The sequence below is a fragment of the Protopterus annectens genome, chromosome 7.part0 (genome assembly GCF_019279795.1).
Source record: "Protopterus annectens isolate FY-2018-M chromosome 7.part0, PAN1.0, whole genome shotgun sequence".
NCBI lineage: Eukaryota > Metazoa > Chordata > Ceratodontiformes > Protopteridae > Protopterus > Protopterus annectens.
Window position 1 is genome coordinate 1,157,889,289 of NC_056739.1, and position 21,395 is coordinate 1,157,910,683.

The 21,395-nt window shown below is 43.6% G+C and overlaps 1 protein-coding gene across 5 annotated transcripts in view; it reads left to right on the plus strand.

The window, feature by feature from the left end:
- HERC1 (HECT and RLD domain containing E3 ubiquitin protein ligase family member 1) overlaps positions 1-21,395 on the plus strand; it is a 3,987,333-nt gene that overhangs the window by 2,012,721 nt on the left and 1,953,217 nt on the right. For all 5 annotated transcript variants that reach the window (XM_044077739.1, XM_044077741.1, XM_044077740.1 and 2 more), the window contains exon 36: positions 12,260-12,343. In XM_044077739.1, the coding sequence (XP_043933674.1) occupies positions 12,260-12,343 (84 nt within the window). The remainder of the gene's footprint in view (positions 1-12,259; positions 12,344-21,395) is intronic.

Consider the following 21,395-nt stretch of genomic DNA (forward strand, 5'->3'; position numbering starts at 1 on the left):
AGCAGCTAAGTGCACCTATAATTTTTTTCTAATCCTTTTGCTGCATATTTACTACTTTCGTTCGGTTTACTACCTTTAGGATAATTTTGTATTACCTAATCAAAATTTCTGAAATTTAGACTTATGTCAGTTTGTGTTGTGTTCTTGGGGCTGGAATACTTGGATACTGAATGTAACATTTGCCAGGCCTTCGGATCCAGGTCCCTAGTGGACAGATGAAATAAGCTTAATTTAAAAGTTTTTCTCCCCCAGGACAGTGAATCTCCTTCTGGGAATCGGTCTGAAAAAGATAAAGAAGCCAGGAAAAAGACTCTGTGATCAAGGACCTTCATGTTTGGATCTTACACTCACCAGATTGGATAAGGACAAGTCGCCTCCTGCTTTGGCTATAACACAAATATTTTCCTCCACCTCATTCTGAAACTGTTACTTTCAAGGATAAATCCCATCAAAACTTACAGCTGGCACTCTTCTGAAAGGGAAATTACACAAATTCCTTCTCCAAGACTGTTGTTAATGGCTTCTGTAAAGTAAAGTCCTTCTGTAAGCACCACAGAAGCAGATTTGGAGCCCATGATGAGGGCATTATTCAAGGCAAAGAGAGCTGGGTGTCTTCCCTTTCCCCATCTGTTTCTGCAGTGGATCAGGTTGGCCCCATCACATATCTTAGCTCCTTCCACGGTGCCAGTTTCTGCACTGGCACTGTTGAGATGTTTATTCTCGTAGACACTGTATGCTCAGCACCAACAGATACTATTACTACAGCTCTGCACAATCCATCCATTTCATACCATCCTTTGCTTCGACTTGGTTAGGGCCATTCTTTGTGTCAGTGTTCAGAGCCTTTGGCACTGATCTCCTCAATGGGGCTGAGCAGGTCATCGGTTTTGGGACTCATGTCTTTAGTGCTATTTGCCTCTGCTTCAGTGAAGACTATAATGGCTCTGGAGTGGTGTTTCTTGAATTTAATGCATCACATACCCACCTTTGAAGAGAGGATGATCGCTTTCCTCAGGCAGTTGATAGAGCTGCGAGTGGTACCTGTTCCATCCCAAGACACCCTTCCATCAGCCCTTCAGCGACTTTATCATAACTTCCAGAGACAGCCCAGAGAGGGAACGCTCAACAAACCACAACAGATAAAAATTGACTCTTCAGGGTGCTGTGGTCACTCTCAACCAGAAATCTCCTAAAAGAAGACATGGAAAGGGAGGCATATGGACCCCCCCCTTCAGAATTACCAACATTCTATACTGGATGATGATCTGAGGACACCATATTCAGTGAAACCCATGAAGTAATGAGACACAGTAGTTGTCGGCTGACAGACCCACCCTATTAAGATGAGGAGGTACTTTTTGAGGCATATCACTCTGCACCTCTTGGGTGATCTGCTGCTGTATGTCTCATTGACCTGGCTGCTAAAGAGCATGGCAGGATCTTGCCACATCTGAGGCATTTCTCAGAAAACCTGACAATTCTGCACCCATTTAAGTTAGGCAGCATTGGTCTAAAGTATTCTGGTGTTACAGAAGCCACTAAAAGGAATTGACTAATGAGTCAGCTACTCTCCATTCACCTAAAAATAATTTCGGGCAGTGGATAGGATGGGAAAGAGCACTTACGCCGTGGGTACCTTTGTCTTGAGGGTGTAAAACTGCTTAATAAATATGAATCGCTTCCAAAGGGACCTGGCATCGCAGCTCATGGATACTTTGCACACTCCTCCCATATCTGAATCAAGAAAGCAACTGGAGACTACCTTGAGTACCATTTTCAGTATTACTAGCCTTTCTATGTATCTGCTCTACAATGCAGTTAATGGAATGGTGGGCACAGGCATCTCTGTTAGGCATCATGCCTGGATTCACCTATACAGTTTTTATGGATAACATTATGGCATTCGTCATTAATGCCCCCTTTAATGGCTCCCCATTCTTTGGACCTGTGGTAAAAGGCATACAGATCAGATGGGGTGCAAACAAGAATGGAAGACACAATCTACCACAGACATTCATTTTGAGAATCCTGAGCATTCCTTTACCAGTAATCTTGAAGGGTTTCAAATCACATCAGAACTTTGACTCCTTCTCAAGGGTGGCCAAAGCAGAAGTGACCCTTTAAATAGATGGCAATCACATGGTTACAGTGGTCCACAAACCCAGGGATTTTAGGGATCCTTTGTTGACAAGCAACCCTAATGTTCTGAAGGCTTGCCCAGTTGTCCACCTGTATAGGCAATCAGGTGGTCAGTTATCTCTTCAGCTGCGTGGATGGCCATCATGCAAAACAAATGAGTGAATGAGATAATACCCAGAGGCTTTATTATACTTTTTTCTCAGTGTCCATCACATCAGAAACAGCTGCTTCCAGATGTCTCACCCCACCAGTTTAGTTAGGCAGCAAGACAAGTTTCCCTCCACCTACAAAAAAAGAGACATTCAGGAGGTCTTGCATGACCAGCAATGGTCAGGAAACTATTCTAGATTCTTTTTAGTGCTAAAGAAAAGTAAGGACCTCAGTCCAGTACTGGATCTCAGTTGCCTAAACCTGTAATGTCAGAGAAGACCCCCTTCAGAAATGTCACATTACAAGTGATTTTGTCCTACCTAAATGCAAGTAATTGGATGTGCTTTATATATTTTCAGAATGCTTACCTCCACATAAAGATTACAAAAGAGTAGAAGGTTTTTGCACTTATGCCTAGGAGACAGTCACTGCAAATTCAGAGTTTTGTCCTTTGGTCTCACCACATACCCTCAACCCCCAGTGTTCAAGTCCATGGCAGTAGTCTCAGCTAATCTCATCTGTGTTTTCCCATAACTTTGTTCTTCTCTGTAACAACCAAATAGGTCTTATTAGCTGCCAAAGGTAACTTTTTACAGCTCTACCTAGCTTTAAATATCTCTCTAAGTCATGAAAAGTCATGTCTGCAGTCCATGCAACAGATTCATAGATATTTCAGGCCATTGAATCTAATGACCATTCTCACCTTCCTAGTACCCTCCCTCACTCAGCACCTCCTTTCTTAAGAAGGACCATGCCAGTTAATCACAGAATAAATTTGCAGATGCCCATCCAGTCTTCTAGTTTATTTTAAGGGAAAATAATAAGTTGCACATTTTAACATGCAAGATAACTTTATTCCAGATGTTTGGGAGGTGTTTGGTTATAAACCTATCCCTCCAGGTTTCAGCTATATCTGGGTGATAATTAGCTCCTGGTTTTGCTATTGGTGGAGGTGTTGGACGTGTGGAGAGACAGGAGATCCAAGACAGTTGGGTCTCTAATTGTGTGTTGAGAGAGACCAATACCACTCCCCCCACAAAGTCTGTTAGACACTGAATGAAAGGATAGAGCTTTCAGCCTTTCTTGATAACTCGAGACTCCAGGAACCTTTGGGATCTTTTTAATTGTTTGTTGAACAAACAAATTTTGATTTGAGATCTCTCCAAAAGGGAGAAATGTACTTGATAACTGGCCTAATCAATGCTGAGTATAATGGAGTGATTACTTCTTTAGACCTTGAATGATATTCGTTTGGTGATTAGCTGGGATAATTTAAAGGATTTCCTGGCAACCATTGGTAGATGATGCTCATATGACAGAGGTAGCAACAGAAGTACCTGGGTTCCTCTCATCATACTGTCTAGAAAATTCACGTCTACAAAACAGAAATGTAGTAAGGAACCTGGGTTCCTTACTACATTTTTGTTTTGTAGAGGTGAGTATTCTAAGAAAGACAGTATGATGAGAGGAGGGGGTTGTCTACCAAACGTGTTAATAGTACACTTTTTTTATAATTTAGTTTGAGCCTGTTTTTAGTACACCAAGAGTCTGTCAGGGCAAGTTCATTCTGGAGGGTTTGGGTGTTACAGGGTGATTTAACAACTGCCAGTTTGCAATTATCTGGCAAATTTTGTTAGCCAGAGCTTTTGGCTGTCTGCTTGAAGATCTGAGAAATAAATATCAAAAAGGAGAGGTCCCAGCACCAAGCTTTGAGTGACACCTCTGATCACTTTCATACTTTCTGATAAAGTACCTGCAAATTACACTGTGTGGGTCCTTTTTTCCAGTTTGCTATCCGTTTTGCTGAGCAAGGGTTAGCTTTTAAAGTATTTAGATTTTATATGATGCCAGCAAGGGGAATGGTGTCAAAGGTCTTGGCCAGGTCAAGATACACAATATTTATTGCATTGCACCATGTACAGCCTCTGTAATCATTTCAGAGACTTTACCAGATTAAATAGACAAAAATCAACCCTTCACAAAACCGAACTGTTGGGGGTTAAGTCTAACAAGATTTCTTGATATCACAGTTTATGAGGTCAATTATAATGCATATGTTCTGTGGCTTTTCAGATGAGGTTTGTAAGACTGATAGGGTTGTAATGCCACCCTTTATGGAGAGGCGTTACCACTGCTCTGTGACTTTCATGGGGAAGAAAAGCAGTAGCTAAACTTAAGATTACTTTCAAAGCCTGCCATCTGGATATGACAAGCTACGCAGTAAGACTTGCACAGGAATTCTATTTAAAACATGATCTAGATATTCCTTCAGAAACAGTTGTCAGCAGTCCATTTGGTTCTCTGAGTGCTGGGCCTCCCAGTACCCTTGATACTAATGGTCAGCCACACTTAGTTTTATATGAGATTTTTTCAATGGATGATCATCTTTCCACACCAGTCTGCAAAACTTGGATGTGCAAGTGTTGTCTGCTGTGGTGGTTGACTTCTCCATCTATCCACATTTGCCATCTCTTTGTAATGCCACTTTTGTTTGCTAAAGTGACCACAACTGCTCCCATTCGGGGGGAGGGGGGTATTTCAATGGGAGGATGATCCATGTACTTTTTCCACAGGCAGAGGACAAATTGCACATCATTGTCTTGGAGATGGAGTTTCTCGTTGGTTGTAGGAATTCCAGAAACTCCTCCCTCCCATAGTGTTAACTGTTCAGTCAGAGAGCATTCGTGTAATACATTACATCAGCAAGCAAGGTGGAACCAAGTCCAACCCCTTTTGCAAAGAAACTGTTAGAGTCTGTTAGTGTGCAGTAAGTACACACCACTTTATTTCTGTAACACACATTCCAGGTAATGCCAGCTGCTCAACAGGTCTATCCTCATACCTCACAAGTGGTCTCTCAGTTCATCAGTAGCTCAGCAGATATTCAGCTACTGGGGACAGCCTTGCTGCAGTCTGTTTTCTTCCCCCACCAGCACCAGTGCAGCAACTACTTTTTCCTGGTACCACCCAAAGGTCAGCCACTAAGGGATGCTCTAATATGTCAGTGCCCCCAGTCCTCTTTATGCCTTCTCTCCAGTTCCCCTCATTTCCAGGTTTCTTCATAAAGACTCGAGATGTGAATTCACAGTCATTCTCATTGCCCATTATGGCCCAGGCAAATCTGATTTCCTCTACTAAAGCCTTATCTGATGGGAGTCTCCCTTGACATTTAGATAATGCACCAAATCTTCTCTGTCACACCTGTCTAATCAGCTTCACCTGAACCTTCAGCTAAACCTAATTTTATGGTATCTCCAGTTCCAATGATGGCAATGGATTTCTCCCTTTCCACAATGGTTATAAGCATTTGTTCTGCTTTTCAGAGCCAATCTACTGGCAAGTAAATGGAAATGTTTTTCAGTGTGGGCCTTGCAACAACATTTAGATCCCTTTTTTGCCTCTGTTTCAGATGTCTTGCAATTTCTTTCCACTGGGTTTGAGGCATGCTGTAGTTATTATACTGTAATGTACAATTGATATAGATTTCCTGTTTCCATCATGGTCCTGAAAACAGTAGCATGGGTTCACACAGATTATGCAAATCCTTCCTGAGAGATTTATTTATTATCTGTCCACCCATCAAAGATCATCCCCCTTCATGGGATCCTCTATTTTATTGGAAGCGCTAATAAGACATCAGTTTGAACCAAGTTCTTCTGTGGATCTCATATTTCTGTGTTAGAATTATTTTTGGTTGCTCTTTCTTCAGCCATGCAAATCTCTGAACTTTATGCTTTATCTTCCATGCCTCCCTACTTGATATTTCACGAAGGCAGAGTCACCTTGAGAACCAGTCCTTTATCCCTAAGGTGACAGTAGAGTCTAATCTAAACCAGCCATTACACCTCTCTGTATTTTTCCTAATCATTCCAGCAAAGCAAAATATTTGTATACCATGGATGTTAACAAGTAACTTGTATTCTAATTTTGCAGAACCAGCCATTCAGGAGAGATACTCAATTATTCATATTCTTTGTATCTAACAGAATAGACAGAAAGGTTTCTAAGCAGGTGTTATCCAGATGGACATCTGATTTGTGTTTAGAAGAATAAATGGAGGTGATACAGACTACCTGTCAAGCCCAAAGCGCATTCCATAAGGTCTGTAGCAACATCTCCTGCCTTTCTCAAGATCTCCTCAGGCATCCTAATGGAAAGATGATATACTCAGCAAGAAAAGGATAGAGTATTGCTGGAACTGCATTTATCCTGAAGTCTTGGTGAGTGTTTTCACATTGTGGACTCTGTTTTTACAAAATCTCACCAAGACAGCACTGATATATAGGCTGTATTTTATATAGCATATATCATGGACAGAGGCTGGTTAAAAACTAAAAAAGACAGCAGGATGCACAAGTCCCAGGATGAAAAAGTGTCCAGTCCTGATATGCGCACTTGTGCCTGGACTTGGAAAAAAAGACAGTGTAAAATACTCAGTACATGGAAACATCCCTACAGTGGGATTAGGCCAGGTTTAGGGGGGAGGATGGCCCCCCTTTTGTAGAGGCAAGTAGGTGTTCCACAAAAATTGACAGGCTTAAAAAAGAACTGTAAAGATGATAGAGTGGACTATTTAGAGTATGGAAGAAATTATGTATTGTTACACAAGAAGCCCATAATTTCCAGATAGAAGATATTCAAAAAAGATTGAGAGAAATTAGAGGAAATAAAAATACTTGCACCGTTATGATTAGATATGCTACCGATATTTCTAATTCCATATAAATTACAGGAGGAGTCAATTCTGGGCACATTGCGAGTGATGCAAAGAGCACTTTTGGCTAACATGAAAGACTGAAACAATACTAATTTCATGAACTGTAATCACACTTTGATTTAGGAATGGGTCCTTTCCTGTCATGGTACTAGAAATCCAAAAGTCTTAGATTAAACTGAGAATTTTACAACAGATAAGATTTGTGTGGCAGCAAGTTGTCTACATTACATACCTTTGCCAGGCACTATAAATTGGATGTGATATCTAGATCCAGAGTTTAGTCCTTCCTAATCATAGTTGGAGTATTCCTTACGTAAAGGATATCCTGCCGAAGATGGACTAACATTCGGCCAGCGTACCAAAGCCTTACTTCCTTCCAGGTGCCATACATCAGCCATGTGCCCTATGTCTAAGGTATAAGGTACATAAGTGATGTAAGCATGCCTAAACCTCAGAATTTTTATGCTGCCAGTCTGAGTGCTACTTTTGAATTTGGTGTGTGTGTCCTTCATCTCATTGCTTAAGTTTGTGAGCCCTCAAAAGATAAGTACCCTATTAGGGTGTCTTCCTTTTTTCCTTTGTTTGTATTACCTTTTACATGTCGTTCAGGAATGGAAAATGTTAATGTAAAAAGCACATTCCCAGTAAATATAAACTTGAGCAGTACCATTTTTGTCTGGGAACTACCCACAACCATACTCAGTGTGAAATTTGTCAGGTGTTGACCATGCAACCTGTTGCTTCTCTAAATATATATGGAACAAACGTCTGAAGCCATTAGCTCAGGGGGCTATGGCTTGTGAATCATCAGCCTCTGCTTAAGAAAAAGTCTAAAAATATGCATATTGAGACTTTTGCTGTCCAGCCTCTTCCAGACATGTTTGTCTGGTTGGATGAAGAGCCTGAGGAACATCCAGTTGCGAAGCCAGCCTCCTCTGTCGCAACCCAGATTGAGGCCGACACGGCGCTGCCTACCTGCATGTCCGCTGAGGTTGTACCTACATTTGCTGCATATGAAGAGCGGGGACTGCAGATGATTATTTGAGGGTGGCCTAAGGGAATTCTATAGATTTCTGTTAGGGAAGGCGTTCCTGGTTCCCATATTGAAGTCTGGCATGGGTCTGAACCTCTTCAATTTATCAGGGCTGATGTTCTTTTAAAAAAAAAAAGAAAACAGACATGGCTCAGGTGTCTAAGGACCCACATGAAAAATTACAGGACTTCAAGGTCTTCTCAAAGGCCTTATGACCTTGAAACCTAATCAGGGGGCTTTATTTTCCTTACTGTGTTCCCAGGTCTTATACCACTTCTAAATACCCTCAGGATTCTGCTTCCTCTGAAGAGGATGTGGAGTTGGATTCTGGTGAAGTCCTTAGCTTACTCTTCTCAAATCCATTCCCCTCTTGTCCTTGAGTCTGAGGAAGAGGATTTCCTTTCTCCTTTGACGAATTATCTTTTGAGGACTCTGTTGCTCGCATGATGAAACAATTTAAATGGGACTGTTCCCAAATTGCTGATATCCAGAACAGGTACTATGACCTCTTGCAGATTGACTAACCCCAGCCACATCTACCTCTTGGCCAGATTCCTGTTTCCCTCAGACTAACTCTGTCTTTTCCACTTTGGCAGCAAATCGCCACCGATTCCTGGGTACTTTCTGTCATTCAAAAAGGTTATTTCATGGTGTGGAAGTCTCTTCCTCTCTTTTCAGCCATTCCTCAACCTCCTCTTTGCCAGTTGCCTAACTTTCCTTCAATTCTTCAAGGTCTTTTGGTCCAAGGAAGCATTCAATCTGTTTGTCCTTCTCAGTGGGGCAAAGGGTTTTATTCCAGAAAGTTCCTGGGAAGGAGGATTCTTGGAGAGCCTTTCTGGACATCTATTTTATCAACACTTCCTCATTTAGTTCCAGTGGTGGCCTGCAAGAGAAGTTCTTTGAGCTCTGGAGTTCATGGCATCCTCCATTCCTGTGGTCCCCTTTGGCAGACTCCACAGGAAGAAGGTTCAGTGGTATCTCAAAACTCTTTGGCTTTAACACTGCTGTCCTCTGGACCTTCTGCTTTGCCCCTGGTGGATTCATCACATTACTCTGTATCAAAGCCTTCCTGTCCAAGTTCTTCTCCACACTCAGGACCTGTATACAGATGGTTCAGATCAGGGTTGGGAAGCCTCTGTCAGTGGCATCAGGGTTCAGGGAGTCTGGTCTTCAAAGCAACTGACAAGCCATATAAACATCAATGACAAGAGAGCTCTGGTAATGGCTGTTCATACTTTGAACTCCCTTCGGGTCCCACACAGTGGTTATGTGGTATGTAAACAAACAAAGCAGCACATAATCATAGCTTTGCAGACTGGCTGTTGAAGCTTGGGATTTTACGATTCACCATCAACTGACCATTGTAGGCAGTCTACATTCCCTCACAGCACACCTCAAGTAGATCTTTTTGCCTTCTCTCTGAACAGGCAACTTGTGAAGTTCTGTTCCAGAATGCCAAGTCCTCTGGCTTGGAAACTTAACACCATGTGTTTTTCTTGGAAGAGGATGTTCTTGTATGCCTTCCCCCTCTTCCTCTATTACCAAGAGTCCTACACAAGATCATGTGCGATAGGCCCAAAATCATGTTGGTGACTCAATTTTTGCTCTGATGGCACTGGTTCCTATTTCTGTTTCATCTGGCCAGGGGCAGTCATCACAAGTTACCTCATCGGATGAATTTTCTCACATAGAACAAGGGATCTGTCATTCACCTTCATTTACTCACCCTTAATTGACTGAGTGATAGGGTTTTTATTTCTTTTGGACACCAACTTTCTGAGGACATGCTTTGGGTGTTACAGGAGGCCAGAAAACCCACTACGAAAAAATCCTATGTGGAAGAGTTTTTCTGTTTAGTGTCACAGATATGAACTGAACTGTATTTCTGTGAGTATTCATACTATTCTTTATTTGTGTGAGATGGTGATTTCTGGTCTAGTTTACTCATCTGTTAAGCTCATTTGTCAGCCAGCTCTGCTTGTCTGCCCTTGACTCCACCTGTTTCTTCTATGTTTGAAGGCAAACAATTGCTGAAAGGTGTCCTTCATATTTGGACCCCGAGAAAGCCTATCCCTCCTTTTTGGAACCATAATTTTGTTCGTGAAAAGTTGACTTAGCCACCATTTGAGCCTGCAATTTCTTCTAATTGCAGTTCCGTTAGTGGCTCTTAATTCTGTCAAGAGGGTTTCTGAACTTCAGGCACTCGTGGCATTTCCCCTTTTTCTAGTTATTTTTTCAGAGACAGAATTTCAGTTCAAATTGATCCTCCTATTATGTCCAAGATAGATTAATGATTTGTCTTTAAAACTGACCATTCTTTTTTCCCTTCTCTGCAGAATGATAATGAGACGGTTCTTCATATCTTGCATCTACATAGACAGTTCAGATAGCACCTGGCTAAGACAATTTATGTAAGGAAATGTGACCAACTTTTTCTTTTCATTCCTAGAAATTGGGTTTAGCTGTTTCTAAGCAAACCTTCTCTTGAATTTCCAAGGCCATTTTTTACTATTCCTTTTACTTTTAGCAGCTTTCTTCTTCTGCTTAGTTTACCACGGCAGTGGCCTTCTCTGGAGATTTTTTTAAGGGCCTGGATATGAGATCCATTCTGGAAACTACTATGTGGTGTTCTGTACAAACCTTTACTAAACACTACAAGTCAGATGTGATTTCTAGGGCCAGAGCTGGTTTTGTCAGGGCCATCCTGCTAGGTTTACTGGAGAGATCCTTTGTCTTCTTCCTCCCATCCTCTCCAGTAGTTTTTGTACTTTCCTGTTAGTATGGAGCGCTGCAACAGTGATAAGGAAAGGCATAGTACAGTTGTAGAAGATATTACCATAACAGTAGATGCCCTACTTCTCACTGTTGCAGTATTCCATCCCTCCTCTTTTTCCCCTGTTTTTTGCTCTATTTCTTACCCTATGGCCAGAGTCATCTTTCCCTTTCTGGGTGTGCTTTTACTTGCTTTTCCTCTTGAGTTGCCCTGGTTTTCATGGGGCAGTTCAGTTCTGAGGATTAGGCACTTGTATGTCACTTATGAGTCTTACGCCATAGACATAGGACATACTTTTGATGTATAAGATGCCTGGAGGGAGATAAGGCTTTGGAATGCTGACCAGATGTTCGACTATCCATGGTGGGATATCCCTTTAGAAAGGAGTGCTACATCAGTGAGAATTGGGACATCTACTGATCTCACACAAGCACAGCAATGCTTTCTGAAAGGTGACTTGTCATGATTCCACCGGAGAGCTCAGGTAGCTTGGGATTCTCTCTCAACTGTCAGATCACACAGAAAGCTTAAATAGGATACAGATGTTCTGTACTTAGTGTATCACTGTAACCAATCCTACCATCCCTACCAAATTGACATTGATTACAAGGAACTGTAGACTACTGTTATATCATGCCGCCTACTTGTTTATTAATTTGTCCATTGGTCTTTGGTTGGTAATTTGAAGTTCAAAGATTATCCCGGGAGGGAAAATTTTGAGAGAACCCAAGGCTGGCTGATGGACTGATTGAATCTGTCAAAGTGGTTCAGTGGCCACCTGTCATATTGGATGGTCTAGGATGAAAAGTATCCATAGTTTATGGTAAGTGTATAACTTTGGTTTCTGTTGTGGGTGAATTTGATCCTGGTTTTACTGTAAGCTACTAGTCCACTCAGTTGTCATTTGTATGGCCATAGTGCTGCTTGTTTTATTTTTGGTTGTACTGGTTTTGCATCTTAAACTGACATTTGTGAATATACTAGTCCTCCTTGTCATTTTGTTCTGCATTCATTTTCTTTCCTATACTGTTGTCCTTCCAATGTAATTTGAAGGTTGGCAAAGACTGCTGAGTCATTGAGTTCTGATTTCTTTGCCTTTTGGATAAGCCAGTGGTCTGTATTAAGTTTTTATGCATTGCACACATCATTGCTGATATGTTGGCATTTCCTAGAGCACAATTTAATCTGTGGTAAAGAACTTAAGATTGAAATTGTTGCTGGTGTGCATACTGATCTGACGGACTGAATTTGAAGATTGTTTTTGTCCAGGCACTTTCACTTTCATGTGGTTTTAAAGTTAGTCAATCCCTGCTAGGAATAATTCCATCTTTGTTATAAATACCCATTATTGCTGTGCTTTGTAACATGCAGTGCTGTGTGGTATTCAGCAGCATTTTCTGTTTTATTGTTGCTTGATTTTCATAGCTTGTATTTTTTTAATGACTAGGAACCTAAACTGGCTTTTGAAGATATAGATGCAACGGAGTTGTACCCATGTGTGATGTTCTACAGCAGCAACCCTGGAGAAAAGGTGAGCAGATTTCGGTCACTTAATGATTGTGCTGCCTTAGTCACATAATGTATGATAGTAATTTAGTGGTACCTCCCAAGCAGAGAAGCTTGTCAGTCCTAGCGGTAGAATGCAGTGAACTGAAATTCAACATTTTGTGATTAGTTTTACTTGTGCTTTCATCTAATCATTTCAAAAAGTATGGATCTACATATATAAAATCTAGTAGGATGAACAATATATGCTTTTCTAGCCAGTGACATTTAACAGGTTGTTTCAGAAACTGCTACCCAAACCTTCACTTTTAATATTCTTTTCCTTTTATCCTAGGGCATATAATTTCTGTTGTCTTAAATTCTGCCATCCCAAAAGGTAAGTATTTTACAGTAACACCATCCTCTCCCAAAAAAGGCATTTCCCTCTCCTCCCTTTAAACATATTTTCTCTTTCTTCTGAAATTCCCCAAAGCTATCAACTTTATAGAGCTTAAAGAGTGCAGGCTCACTCACTGATACATCAGAAGTCTTCTAATTCATCTCTTACCCTCCTCCCAGCCATTTTTCAGCTAACTTTTGTCTTACCTATCCTCATTTTGCACAGCTTTTGTTGTTCTGTTTGATATTGAATCAAAAAAGCCTTGTCAAAATCCAGATAAACTACATGGTCTAGTTTTCTGATTATCTAACCATAAGATGTGGATTGAATTAGACAGGATTTCCCATCTGAAAAAAATCTATAGTGAATTCTCTTTCACATTTAAATATTCAGTCAAGAACTCCAGCCATTTCCTTTAAAAATCAGAGGCGTCTAAGCATACTGTACTATCATTTCAGAAGTCCTTAATTCTTTCATAAATTGCAGCACCTATGTCCTTTTTTAATTAATTAGTGTGTGTTCCATTGTTAATAACTCGTAAAACAGTTTGCTGTCTCACTTAGAGCTGCAGCTGTCTTTTTGATCATTTTTGGAAGTAACTTGGCCTGTTAGCATGTTCAGATCTTCATCCATGTGGCTATCTCAATTTCCATTTATCACTCGTCATAAATCCACATCAGGGATCCTACTTTTGGAGTCAGAGATTGGGTTCACTTCTCCACCAATCAGAATTCTGTATTTTTTCTCACAAGCTCTCACTCTTGTGGAAGTGAATATGCTTTGTGCTAGTACATGCCAGAACATTATACACTGACAACAAAAGTTTGCCTGGGCTTAACCTTGAATCTAACAGGAGTCTTTATGTGCACATTTTGGATCTTGATCCTTCTTGGCCCATCATTGAAATGTTCCCACATTTGATGTCTAGAAGCAGATCCACAAAGTGTCCTTGTGGCTGTTAAATAAGTAGACAAGACCAGTACTAGCAATACCTGTGCTGCTTTGAGAAGGAAGACAATATAAAACATTTCCATAAATGCCAGAGGTTAGGTGTTACTATTCACAGACACTAAAGGGGAAAATCTCTCACTGTTCAGAAAAAGGTAGAATTTGGGAATTCCTTGTGCAGGGATTGTTGTGAGGAACCCATATTTAGCGCAGGTTTCATCTGAAAGCACTTTCACAATGATTCCATTCCAGAGGGTACACTACAACCTAACCCTTCTGGATGCGAGTCCGTTGCGTGAACAATCTTCTGTGTCCTGCAGGTGCTGAGCTCATCCTTGGTAGAGAGGACTTCAGTCAATATCAGTATGTCAACTTCAGGGGATGACAAGAAGCCCAGGTTGAGTCATATTCCTGGCTTTGACCCTGAGGAGGTGTATTTCAGGATGCAGGTGCCACTCAGCCCTTGTTTATCTGTTATAGCTCAAAGCTTACTAGCCTAATCACGAGTGCTCTCCAGATTCACTGGTACTCAAGTGATGGTGCTACCGCCCAAGGTTCCCCCTTCCAACATCTTCTCCCAAGCTTAGCAGAATCTGTTGACTCAGGTTAAGTAGCATCCATCCAGCTGGACATTCTTGTAAAGGGATCTCTCACTTCAAGTCCTAAACATTATTCAGATGTTCAGTGTTTTTTGGGAGTATGAAGCACAGAGGCAGGACTGTGTTACAAACTATGACTTGATGAAGCAGTTGAGCCTAACATAGGCCTCTGTTTATCTGTTCACATCTCACTGCAGGCGCACCATCCCTGTCATCCAACATCCTTTGCACGCACAGCTCACACTTGCCTTCCCAGCACAAGTCCTTGTGGAAGCCTACACCCTCCAAACTATACTTATGTTTCCTGTAGTTATCCAGCGAATGATGTCCCTTGGAGTTTTCATTTCAAACAGGGAAAGATTTTTATTTGAGGATATTTCTGGTGCCAAAGAAAGAATGAACTTTGAGACCAGTCCTAGACCTTTTATTTGCCAACCTTTATATACAAGTCTTAAAGTTCAAAATACTGCCCCCTTGAATTCCTGAAATTCATACAAGGATCACTGTTGCAGTAGCCTAAGCTGTTTGGATATTTACCCCCTGCATCGGACAGCTTACCAAAGAATTGAGTGTTTGCCCTGCACTCCCATCTGCCAGGAGTCTAGAGGCACTCTCTATAAAAGGCAGTTTGAGCACCAAATTACTTCAGAGGTTTTTGCTGCTGAAGTGACAGCAGACCCTATGATCTTGTCATTCAGCTACCGGTCCTTCAAGAACTGGATAGATAATTCCCCACTGGGGAAAGCCTTCCTATTTTATTACTTTTATGAGTGAAAGTTGTACTTTATGAAACAAAGTAACTTGGGCTGTTAATGCCCTGTGACAACGATGTTAGGTTAGTGTAAACTTTTTGTGAGGAAAAGTTTAATTTTTAACTAAAACTTCATGTGAAGTTTTGTCACAGGACATGATATTTTGCTTGTGAGAGATTTTCACTAGTTTACTTAGGTTAGAACCACTTGATCTGATGCTATCCGTGTGATTATTGGTCATGGATGGGTCTTGGATTTGACCTCGGATCCGAGCCAGCAACTGAAAGGGACCTATCCAGAGCTCAAGCTCCTCCCCTTCCCAAGATCCCTTGCTACCCATAACTCTCCGATCTTGTTTGCTGCGATTTCACTACGGACGTGTATCCTGCAGCTCAAAGCTTCCTTTTTAAGATAAGTAAACCTGTTTTCCCTTCTTTTCTGAGGTTTTCTCTCTCTTTAGAATAGTCTTCCCTTTAACTTAGTCTAGCTAGGTTTCCTCCCCCTCCTGGTAGCGTCTTAGGCTGTCTTCTTTAAACCGCTCCCTGGGTTCCCACGCTTTACTCCCAGGTCCTTTGGGTAGCTCTTACATTTCCCTGCCCTCCCTGTTAAGCTGACCACCCCCTTATTTTGTGTACTGGGCAGATGGTGGGTGTGTGAGCGTAATGTCTGAAAAGCCCTTTGGATTTAAAAGACGTTCCTCATGCAGTTGGAAAATGCTCCATTCTGACTCGCACAAGGAATGTGTCTGCTGCCTGGGAGAACTTCACCTGGAAGTTGAATGTGACATTTGCACCGGATTCAGCCCCAGGGCTCTCCTGGAATGCAGGAACAAGCTCCTGCCTAAGGGGCTTACTAATGGGGTCCTCTCGTCCCCCTTCCAAGCCTCCCTCCGATGGCAAAAGGAAGTCTTCTTCCTCCAGGGATTCTCCCACCAAAAAAGCCAAGGCTCTCGGATCAAAGTTCTCCATTTCCGAGTCTAGACTGCTTGACTTCGGATCTGGACTCTTCTGCTTCGAGAGCCCCAGCTCCTTCTGTTGGATCCGAGACTTCGGAGTCTCAGAGATCATAGGATCCGACTAGACACAGCCTGCCTTTGGATCTGACCCACTGATCGGATCCATCCACGGCTCCAATTGCTCCTTCGGATCTGATGGTTTTGTCTGATCCAGTTATTATTGAGATTTCCCCCTCCAGATCCAGGAGCTCAGATCCAAAGTGCACAAGTCAATCTCCCTCCTGAGACTGCAGGCATTCAGCGAGGTTAGGACATTTCTCTGTCTCTTCCAGATCCACAAGGAGCTTGCTCCCCTCAGACATGGAAAGGATGATGATGAGCTTTCTCAAGGCCCAAATCTAGTTGGTCTTGTTGCCATCCCTAGCTCAGTTGCCAAGGGGATCCTCTTCATCTGCGGGACTCCTCTTTGCTTTGTCTGACCCATCTGGGTTTGGACCCTCAGGATCAGAGCATTCCCTGTGAGAGGCTGGCTGTGTCTGGCATATCTTCCCTTCCCACACTGTCAGAGTCCCTGGCGGGCTCAGTTACGTTGCCCTCGGAACTGTCTGCACCTCGGCCCCAAGAGGTCTGTGCTGTTTCCCGGGGGGGGGTCGGGCCTGGTGTTTTCCGACCCTTCCCTCCTTCTAAGGGCCTCTGCACTGGATAGCTCGGGAACGATGATATCTGGAGTAATTTGTGCTGTGTCAGGGTCCCCCCTTCTGTCCCTTGCGGCTGAGCCATTGGGGGGGGGGAGCTTCATCCAGCCCATTGGCCTTCCAGATGGTAGAGAGGACATTCTCTGGCTGGGCAGCTACCTCTCCTTCAGCTCTAGGTCCTCCCCAGCCCCTCTCAATGTTAGGCAGCAGGACCTCATCATCCTTCCAGGGTCAGCCCTCCCGTGAGCACCTTCAGGTAAGCATTTCACCCCTCGGGGTCTATACCTCTTCCAAGTCCTCCCCAGAACCCACCGTGGAGGAGCCTCCTTGGAAGAGGATGTGCAAGAGGAGGCACTTGGACTCCCGTAGAGAGTCCCACACTGAGAACATGGATTTCAAGGAAGGAGACTGGTCCCTCAGATTTCCGTCTGAAGAAGTGTCCTTTGGAGACATCCTCGAGATCCTAAAACAAAGAGGCAGCTGGTCTACCCCTGCCTCATCTTCAAAGCAATCCATGTTTTTCACGGCCTTTGGGATGGGCCCATCTTCTACCTGGATGTTTCCCCCTGCCAATGAGCCTGTACAGCTCATCACCGACAGGGTGTGGAAGAAGCCGGACATAGTGGAACCAGTTCCCAAGAAGGCTGATAAGTTTTAAAGTCCCCCCAAGGATAAGGCCTTTTGGAGCAAGGGCGTCCCCGTTGATGCTATCATGGTGGCTGCAGCTACTACAAAGCAGCTCGCTGAGCAGAGCTCCACAGTCCATCTCCCGAACATGGAGTCTCGGGCAATTGACAGTTTTGGGAAGCATGTGTTTGCCTCAGTTACATTCAGATTAAGAGCAACCAACTACATGGCACACACCAACTGACTGCAAAGGGATTTGGTATTGGAGCTCTCCACTTCCGTTTCTGAGTTGCTGCCTCTGGAGAGTCTTAAATTAGTCTCTCTGAAGCTGTCCACTACAACCTCCCTGGCTAACGGTTTGATGAGGCTGATCTCCAATGCGGTGGAGGCTACCTCTCGAGCATCAGGCGTGGGTATTGCCATTAAGGGCCACACCTGGCTTCACCTTTACGGGTTTGTGCAACCCTTTAAGGGGTCCTTCACTAGCACCCCTTTTGACAGGTCTACCTTGTTTGGTCCTTCCGTCAGAGACTTTGACCTGCAGAGAGGAGAAAGGTAGGACTCTGTCCATGGTGGGGCCCAAGTTCTCTAAACCCCAACAATGCTTTTCCAAAAATCAGAGGGGTAGTAAAAAACTTTCGCATGTCTCAGTCTTCCTTCCAGGATGCTCCTCGGGAATCCTCTTCCTCCAGCCGGAGCAGGAGATTTGACAGCAGACTCTTCCAGCGGCAGAGGGGGTTCTCAAAACCAGGGCTCCCGGGAATCCTTCTTGGAGAAGGCCCCTCAGCGCTCCTGAAGTTCTGCAAGTATGTCCTGCCCTGGAGGCAGTTGGGGGTTGACTCTCCCTCTACCCATTAGCATGGACAAATATCATCTCAGATCAGTGAGTGTTAAAGATCATTTCCGGGGGGTTACTTCATACCCTTTTTTCAGCCCCCTCCTCTTCAGAAGTCTCTCCTGGACATTCCACCCCAACAGAGAGAGTTGGCCTTTCTCGAGGTCCAAGACCTTATTCAAAAAAAAGCCATCCAAGAAGTCCCAACAGGACAACGAGGGTCCGAAACTTACTCTCGCTTCTTTTTGGTGCCCAAGAAAAGTGAGGACCTGCATCCCATTTTCAGCCTCAGCGAACTAAACCTGTCAGTCAAGAAGTCCAAGTTCCGGATGGTCACTGTTCAGTCCATTCTGCCACTTCTGTGTAAGGATGACTGAATCTGGTCAGTAGATCTCAAAGGCATACGTACTGTCATATCAAAATTTACAGACACTCCAGGAGATATCTGTGGTTTCGTCTAGGGGCCAAGCTGTGTCAGTTCAGAGCCTTGCCCTTTGGACTCACCACAGCCCCCCAGGTGTTTAACAAATGCACGGGAGTGTGGCAGCTCATCTCCGTCTACAAGGCTTCCAGATCTTCCCGTACCTGGACGATTGTCTCTTCATGGCCCCCATGAGGCATCAACTCACTATGGCCACAAATTATACTCTCAGCCTCTTTCAGGATCTAGGCATCACATTCAACCTGCCCAAATCCCATCTTTCCCCATGTCGGAACCTGGACTTTATCGGGGTTCTTCTGGACATGGTGTCAGAGACTGCAGCACTTCTCCTACGTAGAGTTTAGATCATTCAGGACCTTGTCCATCAGTTTTTGGATCTGGATCGCCCCAAGGTCCACTTGATCTTGCAAGTGGCAGGCTCAATGGCGGTGGCGATCCAGTTAGTGTCTCTCGCCAGATATCATATGAGAGTTCTGCAATGGACCCTAGCAGTACAATGGTCAGCTCAGTTTCATCCCATTTCCATGACCAGCAGGATCTCTCAGGTGTGCAGACACCATCTTGCTTGGTGTTTCCAAGCTCAGGACCTCATACTAGGCAGACCCTTCTGTCTTCCCCAACCCAAGGCCACAGTGACCACAGATGCCTCCCTGTTGGGGTGGAAGGGCATTTTCAGGGAAAGATGGTTCAAGGCACGTGGTCCCCCTTAGAGACCAAATTGCACATAAATGTCCTGGGGATGAGCACAGTCCTTCTGACGTTGCAAGCTTTCCAGAAGTGTCTCACTGTCTCTTGACTATAGCAGTTCAAACAGACAACATGGCTGTAGTCTGATACCTCAACAACCAGGGGGGAACACGGTCTTATCCTGTGTGTGCAGCAAGGCCATGAGAATGTGAGAAAGGGCGATGTCTTCCAGGCACTTTCTTCTTGTAATGCACATTCCCAGCATTTCCAGCGTGTTGGCTGACAAGCTCAGCAGATGTATCCTGAGTCCTCATGAGTGGTCCCTGAATCTGTCAGTGGCATGTTGGATATTCGACCATTGGTGTCTCCCTTGCTGCGATCTTTTTGCCTCCCTGGATAACCACAAGTGGAGCAACTGCTTTGCCCTGATCCCCCCGACGGGGGAGTCAGCCAGGGATGCTCTGGTTCACAATTGGCCATCGGGACTTCTTTATGCTTACTCCCCTAATCCCCAAAGTCTTACAGAAAGCCCGTCACCTGAAGACTCCTGTCATCCTCATTGCCCCACTTTGGCCTCATCAGGCGTGGTTTTCCCTCCTTTGGTCTCATCTGAAATATCCACCCTGGATATTAGATCCCATTCCTGAACTCATTTCCCACCCTTGGAGGCTTACTCTTCCCAATCTCCAGTCTGTTTCCCTGACCGCATGGTTCATCTAGTTCCAGTGATTCTTTCCCAGTCCAGGTTCTCTTCTCTGGTTGAGTATTATCTTGTCATGCCAAAAACCTTCTACCAGGAAAGTATTTTCCAGTAAATGGAAGAGATTTTCCATTTGGGCTAAGCAATGCAATCTAGATCCGTTTTCAGCCCCTGTTCATGACATTTTGTTGTTCTTGGCCTCTCTCTCTCACCAAGGGGCCAATTTCTCTACAATCAAACTCCAGGTGGCGGTCATGTCTAGCTTCCATTTGAATGAAAGTCCCACGTTTTCTTCCAGGCTGTGCAAGGCCTTCCTGAAAGGGATCTTTCTCCTCAGCCCTCCTATCAAGGACTCTTTTCCTCCTTGGGATCTCATTCTGGTTTTGCAATCTTTGATGCAGAACCCCTTGGAGCCTTCAGCAACCTGTGATCTTAAATTCCTATCCTGGAAGATGGCCTTCTTGGTGGCTATTACTTCGGCCAAGAGGCTGTCGGAGTTGCTGGCTCTCAACATTAAGCCCGCTTTCATGGTGTTCCACAAGGATAGGGTGTCTCTTGGGACCAATCCTTCGTTTGTCCCTAAGGTAGCTTCAGAAGCTAATTTTAACCAATCTGTACAGCTTCCTGTGCTTTTCCCCAATTTTTCTAATAAAGGGGAAGAATATACATTGCATTGTTTGGATATCCATAGATGGTTATGTTTTTATCTTAAGAGAACTGAAAAGATGTAATGGGATCCTATCTCGCCTACCTTCATAACTGATGGGCTCGGAGCCGATCCATCGGCTCCGACTCGGCCAACTAGTACACTAGAACAAAGTCTCTTATTGGCTGGGCTACCCTCTATCTCAGGATGCACCACACCTGCTTTCCCAGATCTCGTTTGCCGCTTTACAAGCTAGACGTGGTCTCGACTTGGCTGGAGCTAAGTGTATTTTCATTACCTTTTTTCTGGTCTTTGACCTTGGGTTTTCTTCACAATTTAATACAACAGCTGTTTTAACGGCTATTTTGTGTTTTTTGTTGTGTGAGTGATTGACTGTTATTACTGATACTTGTATATCGCTGGTCGGGCGAGGCCCGTTTAAGTTAGAGGGCCTTTGCCCTTCTTAGTGGAGTGTCTGTGTTATTATTTCCCTTTTTTCTTCTGGGCAAAGCCCGTTTAAGTTAGAGGGCTTTTGCCCGTTGTTGTCGTGTTCTTTCCTGATTGTTATTTCTCTTGTGAGGTAAATCTCTCTCTGGAGAGCTCGTGCCCTTTTTTCTCGCGCTCTAACAGTTTGGTGTTCTTAGTCACTTCTGTTCTTGGCGCAAAATTTGGGTTTTCAATAGTGTTATTGCATAGTGTATAGGCATGTCTAAAGAGCAAAAATCAGGGTTCAAAAAGTGCACTAGGTGCAATTATAAAATGTCTATTACAGACAGTCATTCTATATGTGTATATTGTTTAGGACCTAAACA